Here is a 20895-nt window from a genome sequence, read left to right as displayed (position 1 = left end):
TGCTCTTATATATGGGAACCACCTCAGCTCTTTTCCACTCCACTGGCACTGTTCCATTTTCTATTGAGCATTTTATGATGTTGTATATTGGACTTGCTAGTTCTTCCCTACATTCTTTCAGTATTCTGCCTGAGACTTCATCCGGTCCCATTACCTTTTCCTCATCCAATTCCGTCATCAACTTTTTTATTTCAAGCTTGGTTACTTTAATCTCTTTCATATAGACAGTCTCTATTACCCTGTGGTCTTTCAAATTTGGATTCCTTAGTAAAGACCTCATGAAATTTACTATTTAACAGTTCTGCCATACTTTTTGGGTCTTCCACCATTCCGTTTTCTCCTTTTAACTTTTCTATTGTTTCTTTTTGTCTTATTTTTCCATTTATGAATCTGTAGAACAATTTTGGTTGTTCCTTACATTTTTCGACAATGTCCTTTTCATAGTTCTTTTCTTCTTCCTTTCTCACCTTAGCATATTCATTTCTTGCTGTTTTGAAGTTTTCCTTATTTTCTGGATTTCTGTTTCTTCTCCACCTTTTCCATGCTCCATCTCGTTTCTCCTTTGCCCTAGCACATCTTGCATTAAACCAATCTTTCTTTCCTTCTTCTTTAGGTCTATATTTTGGAACATATTCCTGACCCCAGTTTTGTATATTTCCAAAAATAAGTTATATTTCTCTTGAACCGTTAATGAGTTTTCTATCTCCTCCCAGTTTACGTTTTTAAAATAGTTCTTGAGATTCTCAATATCAGCCTTTCTGTAATTTAATCGGTCTCCTTTGTATGATTCATCTCTATCTTCCTTTCCTTCTTCTATATCCATCTCTAATATTACATAGTCACTCTTTCCCAATGGGCACTTGTATCTTATATCATCGTTAATTGGTATATCCCTTGTAAAAACTAGGTCTAGTCTTGCCGGCTCATCGTTTCCTCTTAATCTTGTGTTTTCCTTTATTCGTTGGACCATCAAATTATCTATCATTAGGTTCAGGAATCTATCTCCCCAGGCATCTTCCCCCATACCATTTTCATAATTTTCCCAGTCTACCTCCTTACAGTTGAAATCTCCTATCAATATCACTTTTCTCCTTTCCTTAATGATTCTTGTAAGACTCCTTATTGTGTCATCTATCATGTCTCTATATTCTTGGTTAGTCCATGAGTTTGTTTTTGGTGGCACATATGTTCCAATGATTGTTAACTCCTTTTTGTTAATATGCATGTTAACATACAGTATTTCTGATTTTCCTTCCCCAAACTCCACTTGATTTACCACTATCTCCTTCCTTAACATCATCATGACTCCTCCTCCTCCTTTACCCACTCTGTCTCTCCTCCATATATTATACCTTTTATCTATGTCTATTTTTATTGCCTCATTTAACTTTGTTTCCACCAGGCATACAATATCTGGTTCTTCTTTCTTTATGTAATCTCTTAATTCTAATTTACTTGATAAAATCCCATCTATGTTTGTATACATAATTTTTAATCTCTTGTTCTTATCATTTTATTTAAACTTGCTCCATTCTTTTCTCTTCTTTTTCTTTTATATACCATTTCCTTATCCTGTCTCCTATAATTCTCCAAAAAAATGCCTTTTTCTCCTCCTCTGACCTTTCATTATTTTTTTCTCTTGCTTCTGCCACCATTTCATTGTGTCTCTTCCTTTCCTCCTCGTTTCTATTTTTCATTATATGTATATCTTTGCAACCTTCTGTTTCTCTGAGTTTCGTGTGTGTGTGTGTGTGTGTGTGTGTGTGTGTGTGTGTGTGTGTGTGTGTGTGTGTGTGTGTGTGTGTGTTTGTGTATTTACCTAGTTGTATTTACCTAGTTGTAGTTTTACAGGGCCTGGGCTTTACGCTCGTGTGGCCCTGTCTCCATATCTACACTTATCCAATCTTGATTTAAAAGTATCCACACTCGTTGGAGACGCTGCTTCTTCATTCAAACTGTTCCATGTCTCAATACATCTTTGCGGGAAACTATATTTTTTAACATCTCTCAGACATCTTCCCTTTCTCAGCTTTTTACTATGCGATCTTGTGGTTCGAATATCATATTCTTCTCTCAGGATCAGTTTCTCATTATCCACTTGGTCCATTTCATTGATCAATTTGTAAACTTGTATCAGATCCCCTCTCTCCCTTCTTTGTTCCAGGGTTGGTAGATCCATAGCCTTTAGTCTCTCTTCATATGTCATCCTTTCAAATTCTGGAACCATTCTTGTAGCCATTTTTTGTATTCTCTCCAACTTCCTTATGTGTTTCTTTTTATAAGGGGTCCACACTACTCCTGCATATTCCAATCTGGGTCTTATTATAGTACTTATCAATTTCTTCATCATTTCTTTGTCCATGTAGTGAAATGCTACTCTAATATTCCTTAGCAAATTATGTCTCTCTAAAAATTCTATCAATATGGCTTACCGGTTGATTGTTTTCTTCCATCGTCACTCCTAAGTCCTTTTCCTTTTTTACTTTCTCCAGTTCTACTCCATCTCCCATCTTATAGATTCCCACGGGTCATCTTTCACTCTTTCCCATTTCCATGACATGGCTTTTGTCCACATTGAATTCCATTTCCCACTTTTTGCTCCATTCCCAAATCTTATTTAGGTCTTCTTGCAGTATTTCACAATCCTCTTTTTGCTTTATAACTCTGCACAGTTTTGTATCATCTGCAAACAGATTTATGCAGTTGTTCACTCCTGGCATGTCATTAATATAATATAATGAGGAAAAGTATTGGTGCCAATACTTTTACGCTTTCTACTGCTTTCCACTTGGACTTCATATCTTTAACTACCATCCTTATTTCTCTTCCCCCTCAAATAATAATCTATCCATCTCAATGTGCTTCCTTTTAAGCCACCCTTCTCCTCTAACTTCCATAGTAATCTTGCATGTGGCACTTTGTCAAACGCCTTTTTTAAATCCAAATAAATACAGACAACCCATCCCTCTCTCTCTTGTACTCTATTAACTATTCTTTTTTGAAAACTAAATTGGCTATTTGATATTAATTTGTTGCCTTCAAGGAACTCAATCCATTGTTTCTTTATTATTCTCTCACACATCTTGCATATTACACTAGTTAGTGATACCGGTCTCTAATTTAAAAGTTCTTCCTTCCTTCCGCTCTTATATATGGGAACCACCTCAGCTCTTTTCCATTCTTCTGGTACTGTATTTTACCTATTTGTATTTACCTATTTGTGTATTACAGGACCTGAGCTAAGCTCTCTGTGACCTGTCTCCTTGTCCATTCCTGTCTTATCTCTCTTTCATCTGATTGACACACACCGTGTCAATGACATCACTGCTCAGTTTATTCCACTTATCAATGCTACGATGCGGGAAACTGTATTTTCTCACGTCATTTAGACAGATGTCTTTTATTAGCTTTTTTCCATGTCCTCGGAAATGATTACTTGTGGTCACCTTTATCATCTCTCTGTTCAGTATGTCAATCTTGTTCATCAATTTATACATAGTTATCATGTCTCCTCTTGTTCTTCTCTCTTCTAATGTGGTCAGCCCCAGCTTCCTCAGTCTTTCCTCATAGTCTAACTCCCTGAGTCCTGGTACCATCCTTGTTGCCAGCCTCTGTATCCTTTCCACCTTCTTCACATTTTTCTTCGTATGCGGTGACCAGACACATGCTGCATATTCTAACTGGGGTCTTATTAAGGTACATAATATCTTCTTCATCATTCCTTCATCTAGGTAGTGGAATGCAAGGCCAATATTTTGAAGCATGTTGTATGTTTTCCAAAAAATCTTGTTAATGTGTTTCTCCGGTGACAAGGTGTTTTGCACGGTTACTCCTAAGTCTTTCTCCTCATTGGTCTCTTTAATTTTCTCATCACCCAGCCTGTAATCCCTGTTTGGTCTGTATCTACTTCTTCCCATTTTCATAACATGGGTCTTGTCTATATTAAATTCCATCTGCCACTCCTTACTCCACTCATATATTTTATCAAGATCTTCCTGTAACTTGTTACAATCTTCCACATTCTTTACTCTCCTCATAATTTTAGTATCGTCCGCAAACATGTTCATGTAACTGTCAATTCCTACTGGCATATCATTAACATAAATCAAAAACATGATGGGACCCAGCACTGACCCTTGTGGAACTCCACTGGTTACCTTCTTCCACTCGGACTTCCTTCCTCTCACCACTGTTCTCATTTCTCTTCCCATTAAGTAATTTTCCATCCATTTTGCTAGTTTATCATTTACTCCTCCAATCATCTTTAGTTTCCACATCAGTCTATTGTGTGGTACTTTATCAAAGGCCTTTCTCAAGTCCAGGTAGATAGCATCCACCCATCCTCTCTATGTTGTAGTATGTCAGTCACTCTTGAATAAAAACATAATAAATTGGATACACGATCTTCCTTTTCTGAAACCAAACTGCCTTTCACTCAGAATGTTTTCACTTTCTAGATACTCACTCCACTTAGCTTTAATTACTTCTTCACATACCTTGCACAATATACTAGTCAACGATACTGGTCTATAATTTAGCGGTTCCATTCTACTACCATTCTTATATATAGGCACAATGTCAGCTCTTTTCCACTCTTTTGGGACTAATCCTGTTCGTATGGAGGTTTCCACAATATCAAATACGGGTTCAACAATTGATCCTTACATTCATTTAGCAACCTCCCAGATATGCCATCAGGCCCCATTGATTTATTAATATCCAGATTGCTTATAATTTTCCTTACATCTTCCTTAGTAACCATGATGTCCTGCATTTGCTTTATTTCCGTAGGCCTTCCTCCCATAAAATGCTCCTCCTTTGTAAACACTTTGCAAAAGTTGTCGTTCAAAATTTCAGCTATATCTCCAGCATCTTCATATACTTCTTCCCGTTTTTACCTTTTCTATTGCCTCCCTTTTATTTAGTTTTCCATTTATGAATTTGTAAAACATTTTGGGTCACTATCACAGTTTTCCACCACCCTCTGTTCATATTCCTTCTGTGCTGTTCTCCTTACTTCAACATATCTATTCCTTGCTGTTTTGTAGACTTCTCTTGATAATACATCACTGTTTTTCTTAAGTTTCTTCCATGCCTTTTCTTTGTTCTTTTTTGCTTCTTCACAATTTCTATTAAACCACTGTTTATTATTTAAAGTCCTCTTTCTGTGATATGGCACAAACTTTTCACAGCAGAGTTATACAAATCCATAAATTTATCGTATTTCAATTGCATATCCCTTTCCTGGTATACCACGGACCAGTCAATTTCATTAAAGAACTCCCTTATATGGTTATAATTTGCCCTAGTATAATTTAATTTTTCCTCCCTGCGTTCCACAATCTTATTCGTGCTTAATTCTGTATCCAGCTCAAAGCTTAGGACATCATGATCGCTTTTCCCCAAGGGACATTCATGTTCAATTTCCTCTTTTAGAGATTCCCTGGTAAATACCAAATCCAACCTTGCTGCAACATCTTGTCCCCTGCACCTTGTTGGTGATCTCACCCACTGTGTCATCAAGTTATTTGTTGCTACCTTTAACAATTCTTCTGCCCACTCACCACCGTTCACCACTTTGTAGTCTTCCCACACTATTTCTTTGCAATTAAAGTCTCCAACTATCATCACTCTATCCTTTCTGATGAGTTCTTGCTTCATTCTGTCTAGAGTATTTCTCATCACCATTTGGTACTGTTCATATTCCCAAGCACTGGTTCTGGGTGGTATGTATACTGTTATAATATTAATGTCCCTCTTGCCATCTGTTATAAGCATACTTATCACTTCCTCATTTCTCTTACTATAGTTCACCTCCTTCACTATCAGATCTTCCTTAGTAAGAACCATTATACCACCACCTCCTTTATTTTTCTATCATTTCTCCATACTTTGTAGTGTTTTACAACAAACCAGTCTAGCTTTATTTCGGCCTTAGCTTTGTTTCCACTACACACATTATGTCCGGTTCGTTATTTCTTAGGTAATCCATACATTCTAGCCTCTTAGACAGAAATCCATCTATGTTTGTGTAAGTCACTTTTATTCCATTCCTAGTCTCATTCTTCCATGTAATGCCTATTCCGTCTGTTTTATCCACCACTTCTTTAGCCTCCCATTTCTCATCCTCCAAAAAAACTTGGTCTTTTTCTCCTCTGTTCTTTCGTCGTTCCTCTCTTTCACTTCAGTTACAAGCTCCTTCATTTTCATTCGCTCATCTTGTGACATATTTCTTCCTATGTAAATTGTTTTGGTTTCCTCAGAGTCCTTAAGTTTCCAAGTCCTCCTCAACAAGGCCTGAGACTTTAATTTCAATTTTAATGGTCTATTCTTGCCTTCCTCAAAAGCTCCCAATCTCACACTTTCTTCTACCTCAGCATATAGGTTCTCTTCTTCCACAGAGATCTTGTTCAGTAAAGACTTAATCCTGTCATTTTCCTTATCCCTCCTGTCCTGCCAGTTCCTGTTAGTTTCTTCCCTCAATCCTATTATGATCACACAATTTTTCTTTTCAGCACTATCTCTCACCACATACTCATTTTCCTTTAGTGCCTTTACCATTTCCCTCTGCGTAATCCCTTTATTTTCCTCTTCCTGCTTTTTCACTATCTCCCTAAACGACTTTTGTACCTCCTGATGTTCATGGTTCATTTCTTTCATCCTGGTATCAATTAGATTAAGGCATTCCTCCTTCCTCAAGTTCCCTTTGGATATTTTTATCTCCATTTCCATGAGTTTAGCCTTCATCTCTTCACATTGTTTCCTGAGTTGTTGGTTTTCTTTCTCCATTTCTACTTTTTCCTTCAATAGCTCTTTATTCGCTAACGTTAACAAATAGATCTCTTTTTTTAACAAATCATTATCGGCTAGAACTCTATCCAGTTTTTCTTCTATGGACAAAATGTTTAGGAACTTACTTTCCAGTGCTTGGATTCTTGCATATCTAGTTTCTCTAGTCCTTTTGGCGTAGTTATAAAACCTTCAAAGTCTCTGGCTTGTCTAGACGCCATTTTTGTTATCGTCAGCTGATTACGGCCAAAACAATCACTGCCCACACTCTCCTCTCAGGGATCACTCTCCATATCCCTCACTTTCAACACTAAGCGATAGTAGGACATTAACAGGACACTAACTTAGAGTTACCCGGGCCCTGTAACACCATAGGTATTTTCCTTCTTCCCGTCCGCAGCCGGAGACGAGCCGTCCTCTCTCAGCGATGGCAACGGTGTGTGTGTGTGTATGTGCGTGCGTGTGGGTCGTTACGCGAACCGATTATAACAAGTTTAACCCCTGACTTGAACTTCCATTGAGAATAAGCAAAGCGAGAGTGCATCATAGTACAATGAAAGGTTTAATGAAAGTAAAAATTATGAAGTTAAACATTTAGGCAGTTTAATTTATGTCATTATAATATACACTAATGTATGTATGTACATAACTTTATAATGTTGATGAGCTTAAATTTATGAATGGAGGGAGAGTGAAACAGGAAAAACACTTACCGGCAACCTGTGAAATGTAAACGAAGGGCGTATCATTGTATCCCAAGCAAAACTTTTGTACCACATTTCCACAAGGCTTTCCATTTTATCTATTGTAGAGTCATGAGTTCAAGTGGTTCTTTTAGCTTGCAAAGAAGATACGGTCTCATCAGCCTTCTTAATAGAGTCTGCTGACTTGAAAATAGTAGAGACAGTTAATGGAGGCAAGATGGTGGCGAGCATTGTTATAGTTTTCTCACCTCTTTCGTGTCTGTGAATAATATCCAGCTTCACTTGGAGAGTAAGAGACTTCCTGGTCTTCTGAGGAACACTTGGCCACATTGCATGGCGTTTTGGTGGTAAGTTGAGTGAGGGAAGATGAACTGTTGCTGTTGCTGGTGTGCATGTTGTCTTCGAGAGGCTTGTTCTTGATCTTGATCTTGATTTTGATTCCATAGGTGTCCCAGGATTTCTAATGAGGCAGGCCTTAGTATTGGCAGCTCCTGGTGTATTCAAAAGTCTGTCGGCTTGTGTGATACGGCGGGGCTTTCAAACTTGGAAAAAAATTAACTGGATAAAACTTTATTAAAGTGAGTGTGGTGTTCATTATATGTGTAGATGGTAGTAAAATGAAACCTTCCTTGTAGCGAAATTTCGTTATGTGAACCTTCGTTAAGCGGGGATTGCCTGTATTGTATGTATGTGCTTATAAAATTATTGTTTTTGACTTTTTATGAGATGAGTGCTTGCTACTCTGAGAAATCATAAGATTACAGTAATACTCCGCTTAATGAACAAGATAGGGGGTGTCAAAGCTGTTCGTAGAGCAAAAATTCGTTAAGCGGACGTAATTTTCCCATAGGAAATAATGGAAATAGGGGGATGCGTTCTGGGCTGGTCCCCAACATACCACATGGGTTAAAAACAAAATTATATATACGTTTGGCAGTATGTTGGGCCACCAGTTTACCACTACTTTTATGATGTCATATGAGTCATTGGAAGTCAGAGGAGCTTTGTAGGTACAAATTCTCTCACATTCTCGCATTTATGTTCACAAAACAACATTTCTATTAGCTTCTTGGAGCTGGATCCAAGAATCTTTAACGTCAGAGCATCCTCTTGCAGCGAAATGTCATCCATGAACGCTTGGAGGGACGGTGACAAGGTTGCTTTCAGATTGCTCTGAAGTTGCTGGGAACACCACCTCTGGAGGTGGAGTTACTGTCTTATATATGCATTTATGTTCATAAAACATTTCTATTAGCTTTTTACAAACCTTGTCCCAAGAAAGGATTGTTTTGTAATGCATAAAGTGAAATCTTACATGGAATACCAAAAAATAAAGCAGAGATGAGATGAGCCACAGACGAAGCGGGAGACTTGCGGCTACTCGGCCGCTTCTTCTTCTTCTTGTGACCCTTTTAGCCTGCGTATTGTCTTTCCCCATGATATTTGTTTCCACTCCTCCTTGCCTGCTATAATGGATATCATATCTTAGTACTCATATACGCTCATGTACAGATAACAGTAGATCTGGATTTGACACGAAAATCGCCGTGCTGCAGTAACGTACCCAAAGCCGGAGAACGGACCATAAATTTCAAACCTTGAAATCTCAGCTCTTAGCCAACATGAATTTATGAAAATCACTGTGAAGCAAGCTAACTGTGTTTAATTCAATGCCTGAAAGCGATATCTAAATCCATACAACCGTGTCATTGTACCGCTCAGTTATACGAGTCAAACACGAGAATTTATATAGTACCAGGTGGATGTTTAAATACAACTTTAAGCTTACAGCTGTATTTCAAACACAAAATGCAAATTTTGTATCACTTATAAATTACTTTACATGAGTTTGGCTGTCCACTTGCTCATCTCTTCTTCACACCTGTGAGTTTACGCCTCTTGTCATCACTCTGTGACCGTGTGTTACCTCCTGTGGCGACACCAGGTTTGCGCTTGGCGTGGACATCACTGTTGGTATCTTACTATCCCACCCCTTATATATGTCACAGATGTTGCACTAACGTACTCTATATAATTTCATTAACAAAAATGCAACTTTTCTTTTTTGTAGGAAGACTATTTACAAAAGCGCATAGGCGGGCTTTATTTTTTTTACATCATTAAAGCGAAAAAATATATCGCAGTAGTTACTATCAGTCACTGCCTAGGCATTGTTTCCTACCATTCTAGTCACTATTAATCATTCATCAGTTTGTTGCAGTCATGTTAGTAATCAGGTGAGTTTAACACTTAACAGCACTCCACAGTACACTTCCACGTCACAGTGATGTCAATAACATGTCACTGTTCTTCACCAGTGTTACTATCTTTTCCCAAACTGACTATCTATATGGCACCAGATGTCATAACTGCAGTCATTGCCACCAGTTGCACGCATCTCGGATTACGTTCCAGTTACAGCCTCTCACTCTGCCATATTGTGTGACCTCTCATTATATTTCACTGTAGTGTTTCACATTGTATGCCTCAAGTCACCACCAGCAGTTCTTCTCCACTGTACCACTGACTTAACTCCGCATACAACACTCAGCGTCACCCTACACACGTCACGGTTGGATACAGCACTCACAATGTTAAATCTGTGTGCATTGCACCACTCACAATGTTCATTCCTTATTCACCTCACTGTACTTCATTACTCACTGCACAGTGACATCACTAGCGACTGCATCACACACGCGCATAATAACATTTTCATGTGAGCCTCGACACAAGCTCTTCACACTTTTGCTGTAAATCCATTGTTGGACAAAACTCTTTCAACAGCATTCACATTTCACTGTTTCATTGTCTCCACAAATATGTCAAAATGCCTGAACATGCACGTAACAATTATAACCCCTCACTCTTGGCTGCAGCGGTATCCCTAGCACGACTGACTTGAACCGAGTGACTTGAGTGACTGTCCGTTGGCTAAACCGTTGGGCGTCTTGCTGCTCGCCTGAGATTTTAAAATGACTCATTTGCAGTAGACATGGGTGTATACAACTTGCCACAAATATGTACATAATAATAATAATAATGTTTCTATAACTTTAACAGTCAGCTGTCGCATACTACCAGTCAACCGCTTTGGGTACGTTACTGCAATGGCGGCGCGGCTCTGCAGTCCCGTGTCAAATCCAGATCTACTGTTATCTGTGGCTCATGCCATGAGGATAACCTTGACTCCGTGGCACTGAGTGACAGTGAATTATTAATGAAATGCCGCGGTATTTCATTAGTAATTCACTATCACTCAGTGCCACGGAGTCAAGGTTATCCTCGTGGCATGAGCGTATATGAATTCTAAGATATGATATCCATTATAGCAGGCAACAGAGGAGTGAAAACATAAACATGATGATGAAAGTAACATGCAAGCAAAAGGGTCACAAGAAGAAGAAGCGGCCGAGTGGCCACGAGTCTCCCGCTTCGTCTGTGGCTCATCTCATCTCTGCTTTATTTTCTGGTATTCCATGTAAGATTTCACTTTATGCATTACAAAACAATCCTTTCTTGGGGCAAGGTTTGTAAAGAGCTAATAGAAATGTTGTTTTGTGAACATAAATGCATATATAAGACAGTAACACCACCTCCAGAGGTGGTGTTCCCAGCAACCTCAGAACAACCTGAAAACAACCTTGTCACCGTCCCTCCAAGCGTTCATGGATGCCATTTTGCTGGAAAAGGTTGCTCTGACGTTGTTAAAGAATCTTGGATCCAGCTTCAGGAGCGCTAGAAACAGAGGCAGGGAGCCAGCCAATCACAGCGAAACTACTGCGTTCTGTCCCTCACCTGGGAAATTCAAACCCAAAAAATTCGCTAAAACGGATGTGGTTGTACGTTAAGCGAATTTTTGGTTTAACTTTATTTAGTACGTTAAATCGTAAATTCGTTAAACGACCGTTCGTTAAGCGGAGTATTACTGTATATGAAATTTAATCAGATATTTCGTTGATAAAACAATCTGAAAAATTAAGCTCATAATAATTGAAGAACAGTAGTTAATGGTGAAAGAAGAATTGTGAATGTGAGTTGCTAAATTTTGCTTAACTTTCAGGAGTGCAATGCATACTTCACAAGCAGTGTTATGGCTGCCTTTCTGGATACTGTGAGTCTTGCTTACCGCAGTCGTGCTTCACCATTACCTCTGGCAAATGTCGTGGATATGTTGACCCCAACTGGAAGAAAAGTAAGTATGAAATGGGTTATACTTTTTACTACATCTTTTTCCAATAAAAATTTATTGTATGATTTTTATTATGCAGTTTATTTAATAATATGATATAGTAACTTAAGATGACTATATCATTAATTTTCTATTTATAACTTACTTTGAGATGTTTGAAGATACAATAAGTCTTCTTTATACGGTACATATGTGTTCCTGAAAACCTTACCGCATATCTAATTTACTGTATACCGAACCCATTATAACATGTAATAATAGGGAATGCGTTCCAGCACGTCGAAAGTCACCCTTACAGAAATAAAAATACATGAAAATAATCATTAAAAAATAAAAAAAAAGTAAAGTACTGGGCAAAAGAAATAAACAAAATGTTTTTTATTTACCATTCAATCACCATGTATTCTATCAAATGATGTCCTTCCCAAGGCTAAGGGACAGTAGGGATTTTAGCCCTTACTTATCTTCTACTGAGTGGGCAGACGAGGATAAGACATCATTGTCTGCACTGTCAGAAGCAGATGTAGAAGGGCCAGCTGTAGCAGGGTCGGCAGGTGTGACAAGGATGGCATGTCTGACTGGCTTGAAGAACGAGTAGATGAAGGACTGTTTAGTTTTTCTTGTTTTTTCATCATAGATTTCTTGATAAATCTAGACACTTTTCTCTACGTCATGAGCCACTTTGCTCCTCCTGACAGAATTTGGGTCACGTTCCTTCAGAGTTCAGAGTTTTCAGAGATTTTTCGATACCACCGAGACATTCTCTAAGAGTTTTGATGTCCAGGCCAGGCACAGGTTCTTCTTCCTCGTCTCCCTCTTTTTCTGCCTCTTGTGATGCCTTGTTTAGCTCTGTAAGTTCATCATTTGAGAGAGATTCAGCATAGCTTTCCAAAAGATCTTGAACATCATCATCATCATCAGCTTCATCGAAGCCAGCCTTATGGCACAGATTTACTCTGTCATTTCTGATCGCACCGATGTCATCTTCAGCGAAGCCTGTGAAATCATGTGCGCATTCTGGCCATACTTTATTCGATGCCAAGTTCATGGTAGACGTCTTCACTTCGTCCCAAGATGACTTGATGTTATCTAAGGCGTGCTTGATGTTATACGATTTCCACCATTCACTGATAGTGGGCTTCCCAGGCCCATCTGTGCCCTTTATCAGTTGCTGCATTGTTTGCCGCTGGTACTAGGCTTTAAATGTTTGCCATGATTACTATGAATATATTTGTGCTTACAATAGACCATTTGATATTCCATTTATTCACCTAATTAGTAATGCATGTAAGTAATATGTAAGGCAGTTAAAAAAAAGGGGGGTAGGGAAGAGATAAGAGGCTCCAAGGGTGGTCAAGTTAAAGTCAGTATTGTGAGTGGCAAGGAGGTGTGGTGTGGATGACATCATCACCCCTGCTCCCCCGAGCTGGGCCCTTTCAGATGACATGAGCGGATACCGTATCTGTGAATTTTTCTTACCGTATATTGAATTGAGGGTAGTAATATCCAAATACCATAACTGTGAATTTACCGGATAAAGAACTACCGTATAACGAGGACTTACTGTATATATATATATATATATATATATATATATATATATATATATATATATATATATATATATATACGATACAGGAGAGAGAAGACCCACAAAAGGACGGTTATCTTCATTATGTCCACTTCACAACGTTTCAGGAAAGTACATATCCCATTTTCAGGTACAAAAGGGGGCTGTAAAATCACACGTAAAACGTTAAAAAATGACCAGACGCAGTGGTCCTACTACTTGTTCCTCCAATAGGTAAGTGGGGAGGGCGACTGTCTTACCAGTATTTATAGGGTCCTACTCACAAAATGGCAAAATCTAATTGGTTCAATAAGAATTTCCTATCCAATACAAAATATAGTACAAAATTCTAATCTGTCATAGCTAATGCACAAAAAGAGAAAAATTTAAAGGTATGATGTACAACAGTTAGTCTATTACAAAAATATTTTAGTCTGAACGAAATACTCAATGCTAATTGGTTGAAACAAAGTACACGTATACGAACCTCCGACTCCTAACTATGTTATAATGACCCTATCTCACCTAGTTCGAAACCATTAAGAAAAAATTAATAATTTGGTGGCTATTTCTGTACCATTTAACTCTGGCTTCTCTTTTACAATAAATAAAGATTCCGCTGTCCTAAGGTCTGAGTTACAATATGCCCTATACTTTATTTTGAAGTCCTGATCAGTAAAAACATGATTACATTGTAATGCGTGTTCTCTTATATTTGAGAAACTAGGCTCAGTAATACGAGCATTTGTTCTATACGATACTCCCAAGTGCTCAGAAATTCGAATTTTAAGGTTCCGACAGGTGGAACCAATATACCGTGACATACAGTCCGGACATCTAAAACAATATACAATTTTTGAGCACAAAGTAGTAGGCATAGCATCTTTAGATTTAAATAGAGAACCTATGGTATTTTTATTAACAAAAATAAATCTAAAATCAACATTCGAACATGTTTTTGAGTAAATGAAACATTGTATTGCGTAAATGGTAACTAAATTGTCCTGAGAAGGGTAATGTAATGTATCTAACTTCTTTGGTTTTATCCTCAAGTCATATATATATATATATATATATATATATATATATATATATATATATATATATATATATATATATATATGTGTGTGTGTGTGTGTGTGTATATATATATATATATATATATATATATATATATATATATATATATATATATATATATATATATATATATATATATATATATATATATATATATATATATATATATATATATATATATATATATATATATATATATATATATATATATATATATATATATATATATATATATATATATATATATATATATATATATATATATATATATATATATATATATATATACACGATATAAACATATAGTAATTGGCCACATATCCGGATTGCCACTATCCGGAATTCGCTGCTATCCGGAGCTCCCCCAAAGCATATTCAAAGCTACCGCGTAAGCGATCCCTCGATCTTGCTAGGCAGCACACGGACAGCACTTAGGCAGCATCATAGTAACACTTTTTCCGTCGTCTTCAACGATTTCCATTGGTTTTTTACTGTTCTGTCAGTTCTTTCCGTCGTCTTCAGCCAGATGGAACACACCGTTTTCTTCTAGCATAAATTTTTAGCCAAATTAAGATCTATTGTTTCTAACCAAAACTTTTATAATAAAATAGATTTTCTTGCTAATTGGTATGATGCTATAATCTCAACTTAATAGCATATTTATAGGATGTAAATATATTCGTGTGTGTGTGTGTGTTTGTGTATATATATATATATATATATATATATATATATATATATATATATATATATATATATATATATACATACATACATACATACAGTAATACTTCGCTTAACGAACAAGATAGAGATAGGGCGTATCAAAGCTGTTCATAGAGCAAAAATTCGTTAAGCGGACGTAATTTTATCATAGGAAATAATGGAAATGAGGGGGGATGCGTTCTGGGCTGGTCCCCAACATACCACATGGGTTGAAAAAAAAAGAAAAAGAAAAAAAGAAATATATATATATATATATATATATATATATATATATATATATATATATATATATATATATATATATATATATATATATGTATGTATATATACGTTTGACAGCATATTGGGCCACTGGTTTACCACTACTTTTATGATGATATATGAGTCATTAGAAGTTAGAGGAGCTACGTACAAATTCTCTCACATTCTCGCATTTATGTTCACAAAACAACATTTCCATTAGCTTTTTACAAACCTTGCCCCAAGAAAGGATTGTTTTGTAATGCATAAAGTGAAATCTTACATGGAATACCAAAAAATAAAGCAGAGATGAGATGAGCCACAGACGAAGTGGGAGACTCGCAGCGACTCGGCCGCTTCTTCTTCTTGTGACCCTTTTAGCCTGCATGTTGTCTTTCCCCATGATATTTGTTTCCACTCCTCTATTGCCTGCTATAATGGATATCATATCTTAGTATTCATATATGCTCATGCCATGAGGATAACCTTAACTCCGTGGCACTGAGTAACAGTGAATTATTAATGAAATACCGCGGTATTTCATTAGTAATTCAATAACACTCAGTGCCACGGAGTCAAAGTTATCCTCGTGGCATGAGTGTATATGAATACTAAGATATGATATCCATTATAGCAGGCAAGAGAGGAGTGAAAACATAAACACCATGATGAAAGTAACACGCAAGCAAAAGGGTCACAAGAAGAAAAAGAAGAAGCGGCCGAGTGGCTGCGGAGTCTCCCGCTTCGTCTGTGGCTCATCTCATTTCTGCTTTATTTTTTGGTATTCCATGTTGTAAGATTTCACTTTATGCATTACAAAAACAATCCTTTCTTGGGGCAAGGTTTGTAAAAAGCTAATAGAAATGTTTTGTGAACATAAAAGCATATATAAGACAGTGACACCACCTCCAGAGGTGGTGTTCCCAGTAACCTCAGAGCAACCTGAAAGCAGCCTTGTCAACGTCCCTCCAAGCGTTCATGGATGCCATTTCGCTGCAAGAGGTTGCTCTGACGTTGTTAAAGAATCTTGGATCCAGCTCCAGGAGCGCTAGAGACAGAGGCAAGGAGCCAGCCAATCACAGTAAAACTACCGCGTTCGGTCCCTCAACCGGCAAATTCAAACCCGGAAAATTCGCTAAAACGGATGTGGTTGTATGTTATGCGGATTTTTGGTCTAACTTTATATAGTATGTTAATCCGGAAATTTGTTAAACGAACGTTCGTTAAGCGGAGTATTACTGTATATATATATTGTTCCAGCCTAGCAGCGAAAAGTAGTTCAGTTGTTTGTTTACATTTTTCTGTGAGACGCTGCAAGGCAGAACTTCCAAGTATCAAATGGCCAAGATGAGCTGCTCTGTCATTTATGAGTTTATTTTTTTATAATTAAATAACCTTTCCATCAGGAAGCCATTTTTAAATGTCTTGTGTGATTGTGTCATAGCCTGACTGACGCCCTACACAGTACGTAGCCAGGAGATAAGTAGGGAGGTGTGTCATTTAGCTCTAATTTTTGCCTGACAGGTATAAGTTGACGAGAATTAGAATGAGGAACATCAAGAAGAGAAGAGAACTGGAAACAAACAAACAAATGTAACGTTGTGAGACAGTTGGACTTTCAATTCTGGCCTACCCTCTCCCCTCCGTCATGCGTGTTATCTCCCTCTCCAAGACTCTGCCTCATCCCATGCCTCACTGCCAGGCTTCTCCACCATCTCTCTATATCATAAGACTGTTGTGATCTTTTCAGACACTTTTTTGTTTTCTTACTGTCTTTATCATCAGAACTTTACATGACAGCTCTCACAATAACACTATTACAAAAAAATATGTTGAGACAAAGGTAGAAAGCACTAGACAAACAATAAATACTTCACCATCATTATCTCACTTCAACACACTAATAATGACTCAGTAGTGTGCAGTTCAGCAGTGAAACAGCAGGTTGCCATGACGCTTCTGATGGCACCTTCCTAACCCTTACATTTTTTTAGAGAAGCAGGTATCTAATATGTTATCATCCGATCATTCTTCAGGAAGTCATTATTGTGTACACAATCATTTAATGTGCTTTCATTCATTGTTTTCTTACTCATTTGGGTGATGTATATGTTTTTTTCTCAATTTATAAGGGGTTGGGAGAGGAAATTTCGCGTATCCGCCAGGGCCTTGGCTGGTATAATCTGGATACGCGAGCGATTACTGTACATATACAGTGTTCCCTCGCTATCTCGTGTTTCAACTTTTGCGGCCTCACTGTTTCGCGGGTTTTATACATACTTGTAGATACCAATCTGCTGAGTTTTTGCTATATCATTGGGTCCGTGCTGTCACTTACAAATACTGTATGTACAGCAATTCAGTAAGTTAGTGTGTAATAACGACAATAATGTACTTTTCTATGTATGTAAAGTATTGTACATGTATTGTTGGTATACATATACAGGATTTCCCCGCCACTTCGTGGTTTGCGATAAAAATGAAAAAATACAGCCATATTGTTGAAAAAACACGTGTTGTGTGAGAGAGAAGATTTCCTATTATGCCAAACAAAGAGATGAGTTGACTCAGGGGCTTTGTACATACCCATGGTCACCCATATAAAGTGCGTGATTAGTTTCCGGCTCGAGATCAACCAATGAGAACACGAGTGGATTTATCCCGTGAGATGATTGGCTGTGCATCATCGCAGCCTCATCCAACGTCTTCCCTTGTATTTTGCCAGTCTTGTCCATGCTATTGACTGTCTTGCATACTGTATATTAGTATTGTGTTCGTGATAATTTTTTTTTTTTAAGTATTGATTCGTTAAGCCCTTGCAATGCTGCCTAATCGGTGTGCCCCTGTGAAAGCTTCCTCTCGTGAGCCAAAGAGGAAGAGGAAGATGATGACCATCAGTGAAAAGTGAAACTTTTGGAAATTATCAAAGAGAGCAGAAGAGGGTGAGTGTTACATATCGTATGAGAGGGGGAGAGAGAAAGAGAGAGAAAATGTATAATTACTGTATAAGGTTTATAAATAAATAGATTTAAGTAAAATACTGTATATGTAAAGTATAAATAGTGTTTACATATATTAAACATTCTGATACCCAATACATATACATAAAAATTCCATGGGGGGGCAAATCCTACTTCGTGGTTTTTCACCTTTTGCAGGGGGTTCTGGTATTCTTTAACCATGATAAACGAGGGATCACTGTATATATATATATATATATATATATATATATATATATATATATATATATATATATATATATATATATATATATATATATATATATATATATATATATATATATATATATATATATATATATATATATATATATATATAGTAAGGTCGAGTTACGTCAGAGTTACGTTCCTGAAACATGACGTAAGTCGATTTTGTACGTAACTGGAGTTTTTGTACTTTCAAAGGATATTATCGAGTTTTCAACCAATCATTTTTTTATGGTTATTCAGGTAAGTAAAAGGTTATATTGTTATATTGGTATATTATTTATAACTATGTAGGAATATTTTGATTAGGGCCGTGAACACGAAAGACTGCAGGTTGCCAGAGGGGTGGACGCTTGAGGCTGCCAGGAGGGTGGGCAGGTCGAATGTTGTGACGCCCAGGATGGACAGCTGGGAGCGTAGTGCAGTGCGGCGGGAGTAGAAGCGTGGGCAGCGGAGCAGGAAATGCAATAGGAAAAGGCAATAGGGATCAGCAGACAGGCGCAGACGGTGCAAGTGAGCTGCAAGTGTCGTGTGGCCCAGGCAAAGGCTCCTGAGTTGTTATTGTTGTGATAGGTGCGTGAGCCCTCAAGGTCGTCAACCTCCCCGTTGTCATGTTAACGGGCTTCCCATTTTCTTCTTCACTCCCTTACACACAGCTGCTGCCTCCCTTCTCATGTCTTTTAATTATGTCCACTTTTTCTTGTAGCGTAGGGGTTTTCCTTTTCTTAGCATCACTGCTATCACTCAGAAGTTTTCTTTTTGGTGCCATTGAGCAAGATACTAAGATAGTCAGCAAACGCAGATGTAGGAACACTCTTGCCAGGGGCGACGGTGTGGTGGAAATGAGGTACGTATAGTGTTATTGTATTCAAGCGTGAGGTGGACGATGTGACGGATAACCACTATAGTCTGACCGGGCTTAATTTACGGCTATGGTGGGGCGAGGGTATCTCTACATTTCTGCCACGTTTCCAAAAAATGCGATGTGAAATGGAAGGTATTGGTGTACAAGGCATCGCAAACACCATCAATTCAGATGTATAAAATTTTGACTTGTGTATATAGATGGCTGAATCAACAGTAACCATCATATGCATAAAAAAAACTATGTAGTATCATACAAACATGGCATACATATTCAACAGTGTTGCTGATATCAACTATAGTAACTTATAATGGTACTTAGCGTATGTTTAGGGTGTGTAATAATATCAGCGTTACAGATATATATAAGATAATGAGCATGGAAAAAAGAAATAATCTAGTATCCAAAGTAAGAAAAAAAAAAAATAGTAGAAGTCTTGTGAGTGGCGGCAATACTGATGAACCCAGCCTGGCCAGGCCAAATAGCCTCACCTTGTAGTACCAGATGTTGCTATAATTATAAGATAAAATGCTCACATTTACTGGCTTTTACAGTAATTTCAAGGGTGAGGCATAATCACATTCATAATTCGTAAGCCAAGCTAATGTGTAGTTTCTATTTTTACAAAATAGTAGGTATATGCCAATACCTAAGTGAAAGAAAAAAAAGCCTTATTCACTTGTGAACGGCAACTCTTCCACACCCAGCTGGTGGCCTTGACACATTGTGGTGGTGACGTGACTGACCTCGTGCTACTCACTATATATATATATATATATATATATATATATATATATATATATATATATATATATATATATACATATACAATTATAAATGACTCTCTGCTTACCTTTGATTCTTTAGTAAGAGAGAGAGATTAACAGAACAACAGTAGTGAAAACGTGGCAACACTGTACAGAGACGCTCGCCCCCCCCATGGCTGTAAATTAAGGCTGGTCAGACTATAGTGACGCTGTTGTTGTTTAGATTTACCATCCCTAGTGGTGAGGGATGGAGTGGGCCTTTGAGCCTTTGGGTGGCGGCCCACAGTCTAGTGACGCCTGGCGGCCAACAATAACAATAAACCCCGTGCTTTACGATTTATAAATTTTCAATTTTTAAAATTTTAAATGGGACCGATCGCGATCTGCTATGTAGGTGCCTTCAACCGCTAGATGGGTTAATTATTTCACAGCAAGTTGGTCAACTAGAACGTACTTTTCTGCACGTTTTGTAAATATTAAATGGTTTAATAAAATAGTTATAATCTTTCTAAGAATGTACTCGTGGCATACTCGTATAAGCTAAAAAAGTGGAAATGTTTATATATATGTCGGGCGCTCTTCTTTACCATCTCCATTTCTGGGACAAAAAATAGAAAAGATCATTAATAGGTAAAGCGTAGTTTTAATGCCTTTTTCTTTCCATAAAAGTTGATATGAATTATATTCATACAGAAAATCACAACAATTAATAGTCTTAAGAAATTAACAGTATAG

General features: G+C 37.4%; 1 protein-coding gene across 1 annotated transcript in view; it reads left to right on the top strand.

Moving 5' to 3' along the window:
• The window catches only part of LOC123515649 (protein misato-like), a 284397-nt gene that overhangs the window by 197608 nt on the left and 65894 nt on the right, over positions 1-20895 (top strand). The window contains exon 8 of the mRNA XM_045274468.1: positions 11557-11688. Coding sequence (XP_045130403.1) covers positions 11557-11688 — 132 coding nt within the window. The remainder of the gene's footprint in view (positions 1-11556; positions 11689-20895) is intronic.

The sequence above is a fragment of the Portunus trituberculatus genome, chromosome 39, assembly GCF_017591435.1.
Source record: "Portunus trituberculatus isolate SZX2019 chromosome 39, ASM1759143v1, whole genome shotgun sequence".
NCBI classification, from domain to species: domain Eukaryota; kingdom Metazoa; phylum Arthropoda; class Malacostraca; order Decapoda; family Portunidae; genus Portunus; species Portunus trituberculatus.
Note: the sequence above shows the minus strand (reverse complement) of the source record. Positions and strands in the feature narration are given on the sequence as shown.